General features: G+C 37.4%; 5 protein-coding genes and 2 pseudogenes across 9 annotated transcripts; 5 read left to right on the plus strand and 2 right to left on the minus strand.

Annotated features, from left to right (window-relative positions):
- Nucleotides 1-127: 127 nt before the first annotated feature.
- Nucleotides 128-2,747, minus strand: LOC104793415 (dolichyl pyrophosphate Glc1Man9GlcNAc2 alpha-1,3-glucosyltransferase). The gene is made up of 4 exons (XM_010519768.3): nt 1,606-2,747; nt 985-1,191; nt 647-884; nt 128-561 (listed from the first exon to the last, which is right to left on the minus strand). Exons 1-4 carry the CDS (start codon nt 2,329-2,331, stop codon nt 206-208), a joined length of 1,527 nt encoding a protein of 508 aa, XP_010518070.1. The 5' UTR covers nt 2,332-2,747; the 3' UTR covers nt 128-205.
- Nucleotides 2,748-4,400: 1,653 nt separating this feature from the next.
- LOC104793416 (FCS-Like Zinc finger 3) lies at nt 4,401-5,731 on the plus strand. Its single transcript, XM_010519769.3, has 2 exons — nt 4,401-5,038; nt 5,169-5,731. The coding sequence occupies exons 1-2, from the start codon at nt 4,929-4,931 to the stop codon at nt 5,341-5,343; spliced, it is 285 nt and encodes a 94-aa protein (XP_010518071.1). The 5' UTR covers nt 4,401-4,928; the 3' UTR covers nt 5,344-5,731.
- A 1,563-nt stretch (nt 5,732-7,294) lies between these two features.
- LOC104793417 (putative casein kinase II subunit beta-4) lies at nt 7,295-9,276 on the minus strand. Of its 2 annotated transcripts, none has more exons than XM_010519771.3 (5): nt 8,751-9,276; nt 8,433-8,651; nt 8,241-8,350; nt 7,990-8,152; nt 7,295-7,828 (listed from the first exon to the last, which is right to left on the minus strand). In XM_010519771.3, exons 1-5 carry the CDS (start codon nt 8,974-8,976, stop codon nt 7,695-7,697), a joined length of 852 nt encoding a protein of 283 aa, XP_010518073.2. In that variant the 5' UTR covers nt 8,977-9,276; the 3' UTR covers nt 7,295-7,694. The 2 variants fall into 2 exon arrangements, with proteins under 2 accessions (XP_010518073.2, XP_010518072.2); XM_010519770.3 differs by having other exon boundaries at nt 7,987-8,152.
- A 784-nt stretch (nt 9,277-10,060) lies between these two features.
- LOC104793419 (rac-like GTP-binding protein ARAC9) lies at nt 10,061-11,809 on the plus strand. 4 transcript variants are annotated; one of them, XR_015560033.1, is made up of 8 exons: nt 10,061-10,373; nt 10,478-10,565; nt 10,821-10,930; nt 11,032-11,095; nt 11,196-11,260; nt 11,340-11,405; nt 11,495-11,725; nt 11,767-11,809. XR_015560033.1 is itself a non-coding variant. In XM_087454974.1 (7 exons), the coding sequence occupies exons 1-7, from the start codon at nt 10,245-10,247 to the stop codon at nt 11,594-11,596; spliced, it is 624 nt and encodes a 207-aa protein (XP_087311100.1). In that variant the 5' UTR covers nt 10,061-10,244; the 3' UTR covers nt 11,597-11,748. The 4 variants fall into 4 exon arrangements, 2 of the variants coding, with proteins under 2 accessions (XP_087311100.1, XP_087311099.1); XR_015560032.1 differs by having other exon boundaries at nt 10,080-10,373; nt 11,008-11,095; XM_087454974.1 differs by lacking the exon at nt 11,767-11,809 and having other exon boundaries at nt 11,495-11,748.
- A 29-nt stretch (nt 11,810-11,838) lies between these two features.
- On the plus strand, nt 11,839-13,198 carry LOC104793418 (F-box/kelch-repeat protein At2g44630). Its single transcript, XM_010519772.3, has one exon. It carries the CDS (start codon nt 11,973-11,975, stop codon nt 13,056-13,058), a length of 1,086 nt encoding a protein of 361 aa, XP_010518074.1. The 5' UTR covers nt 11,839-11,972; the 3' UTR covers nt 13,059-13,198.
- An 867-nt stretch (nt 13,199-14,065) lies between these two features.
- Nucleotides 14,066-15,314, plus strand: LOC104699445 (F-box/kelch-repeat protein At2g44700 pseudogene; annotated as a pseudogene).
- A 1,425-nt stretch (nt 15,315-16,739) lies between these two features.
- LOC104699446 (F-box/kelch-repeat protein At2g44700 pseudogene) lies at nt 16,740-17,895 on the plus strand (annotated as a pseudogene).
- The last annotated feature ends 146 nt before the right edge of the window (nt 17,896-18,041 follow it).

Below are 18,041 nucleotides of genomic sequence, written 5' to 3' on the forward strand. Positions count from 1 at the left end.
TATATATTAAACCGAAAATCTCAATTTAGACCAGAGTTATGTTATGAAAGCCAAACCGATGTAAATCTATTATGTTTTGTCAAACTGAGAATTGTCAATTTGTTGTTCTATTAAGCTAACATGTGTATTTTGGAGTAAGAAAACCATTTGTATTTATGCTTAACGTAGTGTTAAATTCAAACACCTCAAATGACTAGAACAAGAACTATGTCAGGATCAGGATCCTCCGGAGCTGCCAAATCCAAGAGTACATTATACCAACGGTACAGTATGTTGAGATCAACATTAAAGGAATAAATGGGTATTTGTCACCTAGAAAATACGGATGTAAGAATTGAGACACCATCTCTACTATAAACAAACCCATTAGATAACACTTCTCAAAACATCCAATCTTAAACTTGCTCTTTATTTCACCACTCTCCTTCTTCTGAGCCTTATTATCTGCGTATTGAGCTGTAAAGCCGAGCCACATTACCATGGAATGCAATAACAACAGCAGAACCTTGATCGGGTATTCCTGTGGCTCATACAAGAGTGGAAAAAGGGAATAGCAAGAAACTGCAGGAGAAATAAAGAGATTAGTACATGGAATGATTGGTTATGCACAAATGTGGGTGCTGGTTAGAAGGAGGATATCATATACCTATCGAAACAAGAAAGTAGTGCTTAGCATCTTCTACACTCTGCACTGCAACAATTGCAAGTGGGATGGTGAAGTGAAGTGATGCTTTCTCATGGACGTGCCATCCAAACAGAAAACCACATGTGTATGCATACGCTATCCATCTAGCAACACGCCCCGGGTGTGTTTTTTTCCAGGCTTTGACCAGACATGGAGATATCGCAAGTAATACCAGTGCAAGTGTTGTCAATGGGGTGATCTGTCATTTGCACAAGTCCAAGAGAAATAAGATCAAGCAGAACATTCATGAGACATGACAGAGATAAACAAATAACAGAATGATCAACTGAGTGTAGTACCTGCGGAAGAACTGCAAAAGGTGAAGAATTCCCAACTAAACCACCGGTGAAAGAAGCAGAAGGAATCTGAATATCAAACCCGAACTTCCGTAGCAAAAAGGCAAGCCCTTTGTCGAGTATTATATAGAAAACCCAAAAGTTAGGTGCCCAGTATGCATGGCACAATCCTCTCCCGAAAGGAAACATCCGACTAATGACTTGCTGTATCTGCAACACAACGAGAGAAAACAAGAAACAGCAAACCATAAGATGCTTTCTCAATCAAATCAATTTAGGAAAAGGTTCACTGATAAAACTTGGTTAGATTTCTGTTAATCTCAACAATGGCATTAGCTTTCTATCCAATCAGGACAATCACTCATGAAATTGACAAGTAACAGAGAGAGTAGAGTTCTCTATAACAGTAGTTTCACAATGTAAACAGTGAGATAAGTTCTCCCAGCACCAAATTCAAACACATTGCTCCAAATCAAGCAGGACAAAACGACTTAAAATCTCCTAAAGACAATAAGCACAATAGAATCTTCAGCTAACATTCGTAAAGAATTTCACAATATTTTCCAACATTGTAAAAAAAAACAAAACTTTCTTCCATTAAAAGAAAGAAGAACTAACACTAACCTGTCCATGGTAGATAAAAGGTCCATAAGCGGCGACAAAAACCGCCACAACCACCGCACCAACGGTTACAAGCCGTCGGAAACCAGTAACTAAAACGGACCAGCAATAATGCCTAAGGAGATAAACAAAGTAAACCGGAGCAGCCACGGCGAACAAATGCTTAAAGCATAGAAGAACAGCGAATAAGAACCCACCCAAAAGATCTCTCCCTTCTTGAAGAAACGAAATCGAAAGCAACAACCAACCCAATAAGAATCCATTATACTGAAAATGAATATGATCTACGATCAATAACCCCGGAGACCAAATCACCAATGCACAGATCAGGTTCCGCTTCATGGTTTCTAGTTTCCGAGTTAATCTGTAAACACCGTAGAGAAGACATAGATCCGAGACGATTACGCTGATTCGTTGGAAGTAAATCACAGATTCGGCACCGTAATCGATTCCTAATTGAAGATCCACGATCCTGGGATCTACGAGACGCGCGAAAACAGAGAGGAAGCGTTCGAAGTAAGCGAAGAACGGAGGGTAATCGAGAGTCCATTGGCTAGTCTCGTCGAAGTACCATCTGGTAAGAGGAAGAGAGTGTGTGATAGCTAGCCAGTTGCGGTGTACCTCGAAATCCGTGCTCCTGTAAGACGGGATGAGAAGGAGCTTCACGGCGGTGGCCACGGCGAAGAACCAGAGCAGAAGTCGCCGGTCCTTGTTCTCCCGGTGATCCATCTCGGCACCGATAGACTGATAACATTAGCGACCGTTGATTTACAAAACCCATTGTGATATGGGCCTAATTTGGACCATGACTCGGCCCGTTTGATAAAGTAGGTTTACGTGGCGTTGTACACATGGCACTAGGTAAATGGTCGTAATATATGACATGGCACTGCGTGTGAATTACTTTACTGATATCGGTTTAAACCGGTTTAACTAGAAATAAATTAGATTTGTGTGAATAATTCCTACTACCTACCTTTGACAACCGCCCAAAAGGAAGTAGCTATTGGCTACTGGCTATAGGTAGACCATATGAAATTAACCAACGGCTGCGATTTTTTCTGCAAACCCGAATATCTGAGATCATATCTGAACCGTAGGAATACAAAACAGCAGATTTAATAACCCCATGCAAAACAAACATCTTAAAGACCCTCCACCAAACCGCCACGTATGAGGAACTACGATCACAGCTGGCGCACGAGCGAGGATCACCGCACGTGTCAAAATAAGAGAGAGGGGGAGGGTAGGGCAAACGGGGTACAAAGGGAGCTGTCATGGGCCCGAGAGACATGGACGTTGATAATTGGGCCTAATGAGAGGTGATGGTGGGGCCCATTAATGAATACAGTCTGAGTCAGCTCGTTTGATATTCCCAACTCCGACGCCTTGTTGTATCGACAGATGACAAGTTGTGTGGTCCAGTGCTCACAATTATGTTTATATACTAATACTACTACTACTTCTTTCCTTTTTTTCTTTTTTTTTTTGGCACTTTATTATTATTGATTGACCACTACTAAAACATCTGTTTTTTTTTTGTATCTATTACTACTACAACTTCTTTTTTGTTTTTCTGAGCTGAGGCCTGAGTGTGTGTTTGTATATATTATAGGTTAATATTAATTTTTTAAAAAGTTAATAATTGGTTAGCCGTTTGTAAATGTGAGTCATTGCTTACTCAGATACATTCAGTTTTCTTGACGTGATCTTTATTTTAATAGAATAAATTATGATAGTGGTTTCTTACCTTAGAAAGTCAGAAATCTGCTGTTTCGTGTTATTAGAATAGAAAGATCCGTATTATAATCATAAAATATTATTTCAAGTCGGTATCTGATATTTTAACCTACGTGACACGTATAGTTTACACAGATTTAATATTATTAAACGAGAATTAAACTCCCGACTCTAACATTAATACTATAATAATAATAAATGAATAAAATAGGTCGGTCACGCTCTTGCTACAAATACAAACGTCATACATTTATTCAATGGACACATGTTCTAGAACTTTTATGACTTACTTAGATCTTATTGTGTAAGTTTATGACTAATTTATGTAGATCGTATTTGTGTAATTTTTGTTTTGTTCTTAACAAAGATTGCGCCGAAGACGTTATACAGAATTTCAACTAAGAGGATTTTAACTATTATATATACGTATGTCCATGTATGAGATTTAACGTTCATCCAATAGATTCTTTGGAATACTTTTTTTACCTGGAGCAGTACACGTGTACGAAGTTGCTTTTGTCTCATTTGAAAACACTAATATAAATATACTCACTCTTCTTGACTCTACTACAGTAAAAATAATAATAAATAAAAAAAACGTTACTATCCAGTATATGTCTAGAGAGGAAGAAGTAAACGAAAAACATACAAGTACAAGCAAAGCATTAAACAAAAAAAAATGAGAGGTGATGATAAATTACACAGTTACACATGTACACACACATGGAATGAAACATTGTCCAGGAGAAATGAATCCTAAGAAGAAAGTACATACACACACGAGAGAAGACAGATTAAAAATACAAAATTAATTTAGTAGTGAAAAATATCAGCAAAACAAAAAAATTATAGAAAGATTCAATAAATGTAAAATGGAAAAAGTCCATCAATCATGCGGTATGCATGTTATTATTTGTTTTGTGGCCAACGAATCTTACAAAAACGCAAGACTTGTTTGATTCCCCTCCTCCAACCAGATCCACCCAAATTATTGTATTCCCATAAAACTTTGTGTATGGTTCTTTATTGCTCGACGATACCAAAGAAACAAATTTATATGCTTGCTTAATCTTTTTTTTTTTTACTCGAAATTCGTTTTTACAATATAGAAAGAAAATAGTACAAAAGAAATGGTAATAATTGGTACGGAATAAGAGTCTGATACATTGTATTTAAACTTTTCGAGAGGTAAAATAAAATAATCAGAAAAAGAATTTTTTCACCCAACACAAAAAAGACAACAATAATGATAATATAATTAAAAAGTAGTAGTATAATGAATGATTGAACTTTAACGTAGAGATCTTTCGAGACGGGAGATTCGGTTACGATGAACGGTGAGGATTTATCGTAGAGTACTGTAACAAAAGTGGTCCGTGACACAGGTAATGCCACTCAAGTCAATGAGAAAGTCCGAAACTCCGGCTTTATATATCAGCACCAAATCAATCAGCTTCTTCCTCCTCCTCCTTCTCTCTTTCTTTTTCTGCTTCCTCTCGAATCTGCTTATTATCCTCTCGCAGTTTGCTTATCTTTCGTGTAAATTAATTCGAAAGTTTTTTTGTTTGTGAAGATCAGATAAGTGAATGGCTTCGTATTACTCTGGTTTTTTGAGTTGTGAAGAGCCACACTTTTTGGAATCTTGTTCTCTTTGCCGTAAACACCTTGGTCTTAACTCCGATATCTTCATGTACAGGTACTTAAAGATTCAAACTTTTTTCTAATACGCTACATTAGATTCTGGATCTGGGTTTTTTTTTTTTCTTCTGAAAGCGATATAATTTAGTCTGGTTCTGATTTTTTTTTTGTTTGTTTGTGATTTACAGAGGAGACAAGGCTTTTTGTAGCAAAGAGTGTAGAGAAGAACAGATTGAATCTGATGAAGCCAAGGAGAGAAAGTGGAGAAAATCGTCAAGATCTCTCCGGAAAAACTCTTCGTCTGAAACTAAAGAATCCGTCGCCGGTAACACCGTACGGGCAGGAACTCTTGTGGTGGCTTAGTAGAAGAAAATTTTATTACATAAATATGAAAGCAAATAGTGTTTTTTTTTCTTTTGTATACCTTTTTTTTTTTTTTTTGTTTAAAATCTATCATCCTTCAAATCAGAAAACCCTTCTTCTTAAACCACACTCATAATATCTCTCTCCCCAAGAGCTGCAAAAGTTTCTGCTCTGTTTCTATGTTGGATTCAGATCGGAATCTGAGAACATTGTAGATCTGGTTTTATGTAAATGAATGTGGAGTTTTGGGAAGGGACAGAGAGAGAGTGTAAGAAGAAAAGGTTCCATTGTTTTGTAATCTTGGGGTTGAAATTTTGTTCGATTGTGTTTCATAAAGAAGAAACAGAGCATAATAACTATGTTCTAATAAAAATTCAATTTTCTTTTATCTTCGTATGATCGTTTCTTAATAAACCGACATAATTCGTTTCCGTAGCTGTTTAATTGGAAAGTTTTGTTTTGATTTCGAAGAACAAATTAGTCTCTTTCGATTGTTCTTGGCGGTATGCAATATACGGTGATAACTAAAGAACTCCGGTGAATCTTTTTTAAATGTGGAAAAGTGACAGCTCTTTTTTGGGCCTAAAGTGGGCTTTCTCAAGCAGCCTTTATGCATTATTAAGACATTGACACTTCCCACCTTCTATGAAGAGTAGTTTAGTTGGTAGGTACATAAATAAGTAGCCAGAACTAATCAAAGGTCATCATATATTTGTTGTAATTTATCATGGCCTCATGGGTACTAATTTATGTTCGTTTACTTGTTCTATAAGGAATGAAGAAAATGTGCATCTTTGACTTTCTTAACAACAACCTTATTTATTATTACATTCAAAATTTAATTATGTAAGTTTTGGTTGTTAACTTAACTAGCGCAATGAAACGGTAGAATACAATATACAATATAGATCTATGTTCTTTTTCAAGTGTTCATTATGCACGTTTAGTTTGGGCCTTTTCCCTTTGTCTCCTTATGCATTTTTTAGATATCCTGAATTTTGCTTATTTCATTTCATATAATACCTAACTTTGTTGCAAGGTGTATCCTCAAGTATATATCATCAGATTCATTTTAATGGTATATTTGGCAGTCCATATAAATTCATTTCCTCTAGTTCGTCTCTAACGGTAAGGGAATGATGGAGAAGGCAGTAGATGTTGACATGTTGTGCTTCAATTACAGGCCCTATAACAAGACAGATTCCCTGGCTTCCTCCAAAGTTTTCTAAAGTTTGCATACCGAGTTCTCTTGATTGAGATCTTTCTCCATCAGTCTTCTAAAATTTCCCACCTCTAATTACAAGCCCTATCTCAAGACAGATTCAGTTTTTTTTTTTTTTTGGTAAAAAAGACAGATTCAGTTGCTTCCTCTTTTTCATGGATCCCTGAAGTGCATGTATGCAGCACAGATGAGACATGAAATGAAGGGTTAAACAAAAATGTGTCTGGGATGGGGTTTAAAGAGATGCAAATGGTTAAGTGCTTTGGTTTGGATTAAGATCAGTATCAAAACTGACTGCAGCTCTAGTTGTTGAAGCCTTAAGCCTTTGATGGGCAATGGTGAGTTTTAGGATTCTCGGTTTTAAGGAAGTTGTATTTGAAATTGATGAAGCAAATGTGATTTCAGCTGCTAGCATCTAATAAATATCCTTCATGATATCGATTATCGAGGTAAAATAGCTCCTCCAATTGTGAGCATTTACATTTACCGTCCATGAGCCAAATATTGGTCTCACTGCAAAACAAGCTATGTATATGTTTAAATTTGTATGAATCTTTCAATGATTCTTTAGTGTTGGTTAAAGTCTAGTGTCAGAGCTCAACTGGCAATTGCTTAATGGAGTTGGTACACGTTTGATCAATCTTTATCTTTCAATAATTCAACAACTTGTCAATGTATTATTGATTGTCCACGATTTAAGGAGGATATTGAGGGGACTGAAACACCATGTAACAAAACTACGCATATAACGCATGACTTGTCGACGTATAAAAAGTACAAAACACGATTCTCCAGTGATTAGTTCCGTATAACACAAGAAACTTTAAGATAAGAATACACATAAAATTCCCAGCAATTATAATCAACAGTTACGCAAAATCCACCCATCTGGTAAATGATTTTAATTGATTACTCACAGCTAAAGAATTTCCCAAGACCCATGTATCCACCAAAGAACGGTTCTATAGAGAAGATTCTACTTTGAACTTCCAAGATTACATAGTGAAAGACTTAAAAGTGCCGACCTTTTTCTCATTAGCTCTTCTCATCCCCCAACCACAGTTTAGTATCATCCAGTTCAAACCCGTGACCATCAGAACTGTATTCAACCACAGGACTGGTGAGAGTATCATTGCTTGTTGTGTACCTTAAAGCCAAAGATCTTAGGAACGTAGTTTTGAGTCGGCTTCTGCGGTTTCATGTTCCCATAGGCCATGAGAAACAAATGAGGGAAAGTAGTTCCAAAGTAAGCTCCATCAATGTCTGCAATAAGCATTAAGGAAAAAAAACACTAAGACAAGAGGACAACACTCTTTGTCTACAAAGAGTTATGCAAGCAGACAAGCTAATCGCTAGTAGAATGCATCATGTTATGCTATATATAAGATTTAATGCCTTTTTGAACAAAGGAAAAAGGATACTGCCTTGGTATTTAGAACGCGGGTAGTAAATATCCTCGCATTTTGGGCAGTATATCTTCACTGTGCTAGACCTCGGGATATCAGATTGCCCAACCGGAAGACAAGATTGTCCACAGCAGAAAACTCTCGGGCATCTCCCGAAATCATAGTTCTTATACTTCTCCATCTACAAAAGAGATTCAGCAAAATACATCATTTAAACGATCAATCAGAAACAAAGATATAGAAACTGTAGAAGAACTCTTGTTTCTTACCATAGCAGCCATTCCTTTAGTAGTGAGAATATAACGAACATGAATAAGACCATACAACATCTCAGCAGCTGATTCCACCATCTCGTTCTGTTCTTCAGTAAACATATCACCTAAACCCATAAAGAAAATTCCCCACAAAGAGATGAGACAAAGTAAAAGCCTAATTTATATCAAAACACTTTTTTCACTAACCGTTTGATGATTCAACGTCCAAAATAAGATCAAGAGCATAATCATAGTAAGGAACTTGACCACTCAACCCACAGAGATTAAAATCATCTTGTATATAATCTTCATCTACTTCACAGAAAAACTCATTCCCTCTCAAATTACAAAACCACGAGATCCACGATGTATCATCACCTTCTGAACCACTCACATCTGATCCTTCACTATCTGTATCAGATTCAACTGCAAACCCAAAACAAAAAAAAAAACAAAACTTTATGAATACCCAGATCAGGAAATCTCGAGATAGTACTAAAATTGAGTGAGAATTAAGAAACTAACCATCGGGGGAGCGAGAATCAAGCTGAGGTTTAGCAGTGGAAGTAGAAGGGAAAGAATCTTTATCCTTAGAAGAGAAAGCCCTAGATGTAGAAGGTGAAGTTTTCTTAAGATGTTTGTCTAAAGCATCATTGATTCGTTTCCGATCAATAGCTCCACCAAGGATCTCCGATCTCGATGATCCACCACCACCCATTATTCCTCCTCCTCCGCTCCGATCCTTGTACATAACTCGATTCAATCCCCCTCAATGGAAAGAAAAAAAATCAAAGCTTTTAGATTCTCAAAGTCGTCTTTTTCTTCTTATCATCAGAACACAAGGAGAGAGAGAGAGGCGGAGAAATCTAGGGTTTCAAGATATTTTTTTGATCACAGAGTAGAAGAAAGAGAGAAGAGGTAAAGAGTGCTCTGCTTTTCCCTGTTTGTCATTCTCTTCTCTCTAATACTGTTTTGTTTTGTTCTCTTTGATTTTTTTTTTATCCCTCTGCTCATCCTTTTTTTTTCTTTTTAATTTTATGATTTTACAAATGGGCTTTTCTTATTGGGCCGTATGATACTGACAGTAGTTATAGAAGAAAACATTCCTTTTGTACTTTTTTTTTTTTTTTACTATGATGATGTTTCTAAATTACTTCCTCTCTCACATAGTTAATTTAACGTTTTAGATAATAATATTTATCTTCAAAGATTGATATTTTGAATATTTTTAATAAATTTTTGTTTTAATAATTATTGATGTTGTAGAATGTATGGAACGAGAAAGTGTGAAAGTAAAAAAATATTAAAAAAATAAGTTACAAAAGGTTATAAATAAAATAAAAAAATTATCAGAAAACAAAATTAATTATATATTTCCTTTATTTTAATATGTGTGTAAAATCCTAAACATCAAACTACACGAGAGGAGTAAATTTTAGGAAGAAAGAAATCATAAAGTTTTAAACTTTTTTTCTATTTTTGTATCAACACGGTCGTAATAATTGACTTGTGCCTTTCCTGCTTGGTAATGGTGATATGTTTTGGTTGGTCGATCTATTGTCCAAACTTAAAATTAGTTTAGAGATTATTTAAATTAGTTTAAGATCTTGTAAATTTAGTTGTGGAAATCAGGAAATGTAACTCATAAACGCAACTTATAACATTATTTTGCTGAATAAGTTTGGACATTTGATTTTTTTTTTTTTTAAAGTCAAATTGAAGAAATGGGTGCAGAAGAGTTGTGGAAAGCAAAAGTCTTATGTATTTTTGAAAAATGGGGAAAAAAACAAACCCACCGAATTAAAAATACTCTTTTTTAGGCTTTTTGCCTCTCTGACAGCTCAAATTAAAGTTGACTCCTTTTTTTTCCACTCTTTCAAAAATCTTGCAAGCTTTTTCCTCTCAAGAAGTCTCTCATTCTCCTTCTTCACTTAAACCAGAGGTACAGAAAGAGAGAGAGAGAGAGAGAGAGAGAAATAGTTAAAAGGTAAGTAAAAAATCAGAGAGTTTTCTCAATCGATGTCAGCTTCAGTGGCTGCAACATCAACAACAACAGATACAACGTTTATAAAGTGCGTCACTGTTGGCGATGGAGCTGTGGGCAAAACTTGTCTTCTTATCTCCTACACCAGCAACACTTTTCCCACTGTATACATATATCCATCTCTCTCTCTCTCTCTCTCTCTCTCTCTCTTTCTTGGATTGCTTTTCTTTATGGCTTTTTTGGTGACTGTTGATCTCCTTATTTACAGGATTATGTTCCAACAGTGTTCGACAATTTCAGTGCAAATGTTTTAGTCGATGGCAAAACTGTCAATCTTGGTCTCTGGGATACTGCTGGTAAATATGTTTTTTTTTTACTAAATGTCCACCTTGTTCTTGTCTTTTTGACACTATACTAAGAGAATTGTTACTTTTGACTTTGTTTAATTCTCTCAGTTTTGAACTTATTAAGTAGTTGAGAAAATTGAATCTTTACACTAATCTGTGTTAGCCACATGATGCAAAGTTGTTTTGGTCCTGAGTTCACTTTCAAATTTTAGTCAACTATGAGTCTTGTGGTATATGTTTTGGGTGTTTAACATTATGTTGCAGGTCAAGAAGATTACAATAGGCTTAGACCATTGAGTTACAGAGGAGCAGATGTTTTCATTCTTGCCTTCTCACTTATTAGCAGGCCTAGCTTTGAGAACATTGCTAAAAAGGTCCAGAGTTGAGACTATGGTTCTGTTTACCATTATATTTTCACTAAATATCTAACTTCCTCACACCAGCTCAGTAGTTTGTGGATCGGTTTCTTTCGCAGTGGGTTCCTGAGCTGAGACATTATGCCCCGACCGTGCCTATAGTTCTCGTTGGAACCAAACTAGGTTGAAGATATGAACCAATCTGTGAAATCCGTTATGTCTCGACCTCACATCAATAAGAGTAAGAGATGTAATGGTTTATCAAATTTTCTTGTTTTTGCAGATCTAAGAGAAGACAAGCAATTCCCAATGAACTATCCTGGTGCGTGTACAATCTCCACAGAACAAGTAAGTTTCCTTAAATGTATGATCAAGAACCATGTTAAGAATCAAAATCTTTAATAATTTCAACGATTGGTCTTTTTAGGGTCAAGAACTAAGAAAGGAGATAGGAGCATTAGCTTATATAGAGTGCAGCTCAAAAACACAACAGGTAACTAAACATTAGGGCCTGACTTACATTCTACAATTAGACAAATATATTGCTGTAAATAAAGACTTGTGATGATAATGGTTTTGTAGAATGTAAAGACGGTGTTTGATGCGGCAATAAAAGTAGTCTTACAGCCTCCTTCAAAGACTAAGAAGCAAAAGAGAAAGATTGGGTTCTGCCATGTTCTTTGATCAGTTACTCAAAAATCTATGGTCTTTGCTTTCTTTTAAATTTTTCTAGTGTGTTTCTTCTACGATCAACCATTACGAGAATTTGATCTTGTAGTAGAGAGTGTATTAACAGTGTTTTTTTAAGCTAAAGTGGTTAAGTCTTTTTTTTTTTTTTTTTTTTTTGTCGTCAGCTAAAGTGGTTAAGTCTCATCTATGTAAATGTGTTGAAACAAACGTTCGGCTCCTTTTGAGTTTCAAGTTCAAGATAAACCGGTTTTAACATAATAAACCTGAACCGGAGAAGAAATAAACCGGGTATTGGTTATTACCAAATTGAATAAAACCACAATTCGTCAATTCCTGTGGAAGAGTCTTCTTCACTCCTAATCTAGTCTCGATGTCAAACCTCGCCGTCTCTAACGGCGGCGAACCACCGCGAAAAACCAACCAGCCACCGCCGGCATCGTTTTCGTCGCTTCCAATCGACATCGTGTTGAACGTCTTAGCCCGCGTCCCAAGAAGGTATTACCCGATCCTCCGTTGCGTATGCAAGAGCTTGAGGAGTCTACTTCGCTCGCCTGAGATCCACAAGACTCGATCTTTCCTCGGAAAGGATTCGCTTTATATATGCTTCATGGACAAATCTACAGACCCCAAGACTCCTCACTGGTTCGCTCTCCGCAGGATTGAGAACAGTACGACTGATGAGAATGTTTTCGACTCCATCGAGTTCCCTTGTGGTTACTCTCTTTCAACCATCGCGGTTGGTCATGAGATTTTCGTCATTCCCGGAACTCATATTCGCTCAACAAATCTCTTGATCTTTGATACACAATCTGGAAAGTTTCGTCAAGGACCTAGTTTGCTAGTGAAGCGACAATCCAATAGCGTAGGACTAGTCGGCGGTAAGATCTATGTGATCGGAGGCCACAGAGAAGACAAGATTCCAGCGCAAGTATTTGACTTAAAGACGCAAACTTTGGAAGCAGCGCCGATTCCTGAGGCAGATGGGAGATTTGTATGGAGCTGTGCGGCAAGTTTTTCACTAGACAGGAAGGTTTGTGCTTTAATCTCTGGTCGAGGCATGACTTGTTACGATCCTAGAGATGGTTCTTGTGAGACACCTGAGTTGCCTAAAGATAGATGGTGCAAGGGAGGAGTGTGTGTTATAGACAATGTGCTCTTCGTTTACTTCTTTAGATTCGGGTTAATGTGGTATGACTCTCAACTGATGCTATGGAGAGTGGTTTATGGTTTGGATATTGGCAAAGCTGGATGCGTTGCAATGGCTGAATACTATGGGAAGTTGGCTTTTCTATGGGTCAATCGAAGTCTTCTTTGTCCTAAAAGCAAAGAGATTTGGTGTAGAATGATTGGTTTTGATAGAAATGAATCAGGAATTCATGGGACTGCAGAACCGTCTCAACTTCTCCGGATTGTTCCTCGCGACTATAACATGAGTCATTGTCTGTCTCTTGGTTAAACACGAGATCCCTTGTTCACGATAGATGATGATGTTTAGTAAATGATGATGTTTTAGTGCTTTCTATGAGCTTTTTAGTCATTATGTTTAATATCAGTACAATGTGTTTTCAAGGTTATGAATGTGTTTAGTTCTTTCAACTCTCGATTTAGTCATTTGTTGTTGCGGTTTGAGCATCTTGCTCTGTTCCACCTAATCGATTTTGCAGTATTCTCCTAGCAAGTTTGTGTGATTGTCAAATATTACTAATTAATAGCAAGTTATGATGAATTTCTTGGTCCTGCAGATCTAAGAGTTGACAAGCTTACACCCCTTTGATTTATCCAGGTGCTTGCATCATGTTAAGAATCATGGTTCTCATAGATTGTTACCTTAGGGTCAAGAACTAAGAAAGGAGATAGGAGCATTAGCATATTTTATAAAGAGTGCAGCTCAAAAACACAACAGGTAAACGAACCATCGAGTTAATGCTTTGACTTTGAGTTACAATTTGTAAAATACTTGTGATGATGAATTATGATGATGATTTTGCAGAAAAATGTGAAATCTATAATTTGTCTTCAAAGACTAAGAAACAAAAGATTTGTTAGTAGAGAGATTTGTTAATGTTACGAATATTTCTATTTTGCTATTTAGGATAATTTCTATTTTCTTATTTCCTTTTCTCATAGGGTTTTAATTTACGGTTTATAGAGATGAAGTCTACTAGGTTGTAAAGACTCATCCAAGCTAGAGAAGTGCTTTGGAGGTTTCGATCGGGTTAGGCCGAGGGAAGAGAGAACTTAGTTCTCTTTGAGAGTTTTACTCTTGTTACGTTATAATAAAGGGTTTTGGTTTGGAAACTGGTTCTATCTCTAATAATAAGCTATAAGTTGAAGACAAAATATATAAACCGGTTATGGTTTTTTTGGCTATATATAAACAGAAACAAAAATAGAATCGAATCTCAACTTCTCAAGTTTCCGTTTTTAATCTCTCTGTAGTCTTCTCTTTCAAACTAAACTCCCATGACTAACCTCGCCGTTTCTAACGGCGACAAACCACCGCAAAAAAACCAACCAACCACCGTCGTCTTCATTGTCATCGCCGTCATCGTTTACGTCACTGCCACGCGACATGGTTTTAAACGTCTTAGCCCGCGTACCAAAACGGTTATACCCAATCCTCTGTTGCGTCTCCAAGAACTTGCGTAGTTTTGTTCGGTCGCCTGAAATTCAAGAGACTCGATCTTTACTCGGAAAGGATTCTCTTTACATCTGCGTCGTGGACGAAACTATGGATGAAGAGTATCTGCGGACTCAGACTTATCACTGGTTCAATCTCCGCAGGGTTGAGGACAGTACGACTGAGAATGTCTTCGACTCCGTCGATTTCTCTTTCCTTCCCGAGCCTTGTCGTTGCTCTTCTTCCGTCGTCGCCTTCGGTCCTGAGATGTTCTTCATTCCAGGAACTAATGATGGCTCCTCAAGTTCAAGCTTTAGGATCTTTGACACCCAATCCGGAAAGGTTCGTCAAGAACCTCGTATGCTAGTGAACCGAACGTACAATTGCGTAGGAATACTCGGCGGTAAGATCTATGTGATCGGAGGATGCAGAGGAAACGATATTTCAGCGGAAAGCTTTGATCTAAAGACGCAAGCTTGGGAAACAGCTCCGAGTCCCCATAACAAAGAAAGTCTCATATGGATTCATGGGACAGGTGTTTCACTAGACAGAAAGGTTTGTGCTGTAAGCTTTTTTCGAGGCCTGACATGTGACGATACTAGAGATGGTTCTTGTGAGACATCCCAGATGTCTTTTAGCAGATGGTGGAAGACAGGAGTGTGTGTTATAGACAATGTGCTCTACGTTTACTTCTTTGGTTACGGTTTAATGTGGTATGACACTGAGCTGAAGCTATGGAGATTTGTTTATGGTTTGGATCTTGGCGAAGCTCAAGGCGTTGCAATGGCTGAATACTATGGGAAGTTGGCGTTTCTATGGGAGAAACCAAGTCTTGTTAGTAGTGAAAGCAAAGAGATTTGGTGTAGAATGATTGGTTTGGCTTGGAGTGAAGCAGAAATCAATGGAACTGCAGAACCATCTCAACTTCTTAGGATTGTTCCTCGCACCTTTAATTTTCACCATTGTCTGTCGGTTGGTTAAACTCTAGATCTAGTGTTGACAATAAATGTTTAGCACTCTCTTTGGTGTAGAATGATTGTTTTGGATAGGAGTGAAGTAAGGATTCATTTGACTGTATAGATTGCAGCATCATTGTCTTTCTCTTTTGGGGTTAAACACGAGAGATGTTATTGTTGCGGTTTCAGCCTCTTGCTCTGTTCCACCTTATCTAATTTGCAGTATTTGCTTAGCAAGTTTGTGTGTTTGTAATTCACTCAGTTACATAGGAGTTGATGTGTTTCTTGCCCTGTCTACTAAACCGGTTCAAATGAAAACAAAACTGTGTTATCCACTAAGCCGAATAATACTCAATATTTGATGGTATCCACATTTTCTTAACCAAGATAATTAAAAAAAAAAAACAAAAGATGGATGAAATGGAACACAATGGAAACCAGATTTGGGCATCTTGTAATACAAAGTTGAAACTCGGTCAGCTCTTGTTAATACGAGTAAAAGGCCAAGTACGGGTCAAGAAGATTACAATAGGCTAGACCATTGAGTTACAGAGTAGCAGATGTTTTGAAAACATTGCTAATCAAAAGGTTGAGATTATGGTTCTTTTGCCACATTATATTTTCACTGCAATCAAAATTAGGTTGAAAATAATGAACCAATCTGTTATGTCTCCTGAATGTTAGGAATCTCACATCAATAATGTGGTCTATAAGATGAAATTTTCTTGATCCTGCCTCCACAGAACAAGTATGTTTTTTTAAAAGATTGTTCTTCGCTGTATACGCGATCAAGAACCATGTTAAGAATCAAACATAACTGGTAGCTAACTACGATGCTCCAAATTTACATTTTACAATTAGACCAAATACTTTGCAGCTCTATCTGCTAAAGTGTTGTGATCATGATGATGATGATTTTTCAGAACGTTAAAGCGGTGTTGGATGCAGCTAATAAAAGTAATTTTACAACCTACTACAAAGACTCAAGAGAAAGATTGGTTTATGCCATGTTCTTTGAATGGTTTACTCTCAAATCTCTAGCTTTGAGAATTGAGATATAAGATATTTAAAATATTTTTTTGTGTACTTTTTATTCTATGAACAACTCCTGCAGATCAAAATTTGCAGATTAGTCGTATGTTTCATTATAGGAGTTTGATCTTGTAGTAGAGAGAGTTGTAGCAGAGTTTGATCTTTTAAGCTAAGTCTCATGCTCATCTAGGTGTAAGACAACAAATATAAACCGGATTTAACCGACTAAAACTGTTAGGGAGAAGAGATAAACCGGAATTTGGTTTTTGGCTTATATAAACGAAACCAATTGGAATTAAACCTCAATTCCTTCGAAAAGTTCACTCACTTCAACTCTCGGTTTATGATGCAAGACCATGTTAACAATCATGCTCTTCTTTAATCTCATAGATTGTTTCCCTCAGATCAAGAACTAAGAATTAAATAAACCGGTTATGGTTATGGTTAGTTAGTTGGCTATATAAACAGAAACAAAGATTGAATAAAAATCGCAATTCAATCTTTTATTCATTCTCAAGTTTCCTTTTTTTAATCTCTCTGTAGTCTTCTCTTTCAAACTAAACTCCATGACGACTAACCTTTCTAACGGCGACGAACCACCGCAAGAAACCATCCAACCGCCGATGTCATCGCCGTCATCGTTTACGTCACTGCCACGCGAAATGGTATTAAACGTCTTAGCCCGCGTACCAAAACGGTTATACCCAATCCTCTGTTGCGTCTCCAAGAACTTGCGTAGTCTTGTTCGCTCGGCTGAGATTCAAAAGACTCGATCTTCCCTCGGAAAAGATTCTCTTTATATCTGCGTCATGGACGAAACTATGGATGAAGAATATATGCGTACTCGGACTTATCAATGGTTCAGTCTCCGCAGGGTTGAGGACAGTACGACCGAGAATGTCTTCGTCTCCGTCGATTTCTCTTTCCTTCCCGAGCCTTGTCGTCGCTCTGCTTCCGTCGTCGCCTTTGGTCCTAAGATGTTCTTCATTCCCGGAACTAATCATCGCTCATCAAGCTTTAGGATCTTTGACACCCAATCTGGAAAGGTTCGTCAAGGACCTAGTTTGCTAGTGAACCGAACGTATAATTGCGTAGCACTAGTTGGGGGTAAGATCTATGTGATTGGAGGATGCAGAGAAGACGAGCTTACAGCGGAAAGCTTTGATCTAAAGACGGAAGCTTGGGAAAGAGCTCCGAGTCCCCATGAAGAAGATAGTCGCATATGGATTCATGGGACAGGTGCTCCACTAGACAGAAAGGTTTGTGCTGTAAGCTTATTTGGAGGCCTGACATGTTACGATACTAGAGATGGTTCTTGCGAGACATCTGAGTTGCCTTTTGGAAAATGGTGGAACACAGGAGTGTGTGTTATAGACAATGTGCTCTACGTTTACTTCTTTCGTTTCGGTTTAATGTGGTATGACACTGAACTGAGGCTATGGAGAGTGGTTTTTGGTTTGGATCTTGGCGAAGCTCAAGGCGTTGCAATGGCTGAATACTATGGGAAGTTGGCGCTTCTATGGGAGAAACCAAGTCATTTTTGTCGTGGAAGCAAAGAGATTTGGTGTAGAATGATTGGCTTGGCTAGGAGTGAAGAAGGATTCAATGGAGCTGCAGAACCCTCCCAACTTCTCAGGATTGTTCCTCGCACCTTTAGTTTTCACCATTGTCTGTCGGTTGGTTAACTCGAGATCTATTGTTGCTTAGTACTTTCTTTGGTACTGCCTACTGTGCAATGATTGTTTTGGATAGGAGTGAAGTAAGGATTCATTTGACTGTAAGTAGAACCATCTCAACTTCTTGGTATTGTTCCTCGAGGCTCATATAGATT

Source organism: Camelina sativa, chromosome 6 (genome assembly GCF_030686135.1).
Source record: "Camelina sativa cultivar CO46 ecotype springtype chromosome 6, ASM3068613v1".
NCBI lineage: Eukaryota > Viridiplantae > Streptophyta > Magnoliopsida > Brassicales > Brassicaceae > Camelina > Camelina sativa.

Coding starts and splice junctions, on each gene's coding strand:
- LOC104793418 (XM_010519772.3), top strand. CDS start 11,973: ATGTCAAACCTCGCCGTCTCTAACGGCGGCGAACCACCGCGAAAAACC.
- LOC104793417 (XM_010519770.3), bottom strand. CDS start 8,976: ATGTACAAGGATCGGAGCGGAGGAGGAGGAATAATGGGTGGTGGTGGA. Junction 8,351..8,432: donor GGACGTTGAATCATCAAACG/GTTAGTGAAAAA, acceptor TTATGGGTTTAG/GTGATATGTTTACTGAAGAA. Junction 7,829..7,986: donor GCGTTCTAAATACCAAGGCA/GTATCCTTTTTC, acceptor TGCTTATTGCAG/ACATTGATGGAGCTTACTTT.
- LOC104793415 (XM_010519768.3), bottom strand. CDS start 2,331: ATGGATCACCGGGAGAACAAGGACCGGCGACTTCTGCTCTGGTTCTTC. Junction 1,192..1,605: donor CTTTTATCTACCATGGACAG/GTTAGTGTTAGT, acceptor GTTGTGTTGCAG/ATACAGCAAGTCATTAGTCG. Junction 562..646: donor CTACTTTCTTGTTTCGATAG/GTATATGATATC, acceptor TTTCTCCTGCAG/TTTCTTGCTATTCCCTTTTT.
- LOC104793416 (XM_010519769.3), top strand. CDS start 4,929: ATGGCTTCGTATTACTCTGGTTTTTTGAGTTGTGAAGAGCCACACTTT. Junction 5,039..5,168: donor TCCGATATCTTCATGTACAG/GTACTTAAAGAT, acceptor TGTGATTTACAG/AGGAGACAAGGCTTTTTGTA.
- LOC104793419 (XM_087454973.1), top strand. CDS start 10,245: ATGTCAGCTTCAGTGGCTGCAACATCAACAACAACAGATACAACGTTT. Junction 10,374..10,477: donor CCAGCAACACTTTTCCCACT/GTATACATATAT, acceptor CCTTATTTACAG/GATTATGTTCCAACAGTGTT. Junction 11,406..11,494: donor GCAGCTCAAAAACACAACAG/GTAACTAAACAT, acceptor ATGGTTTTGTAG/AATGTAAAGACGGTGTTTGA.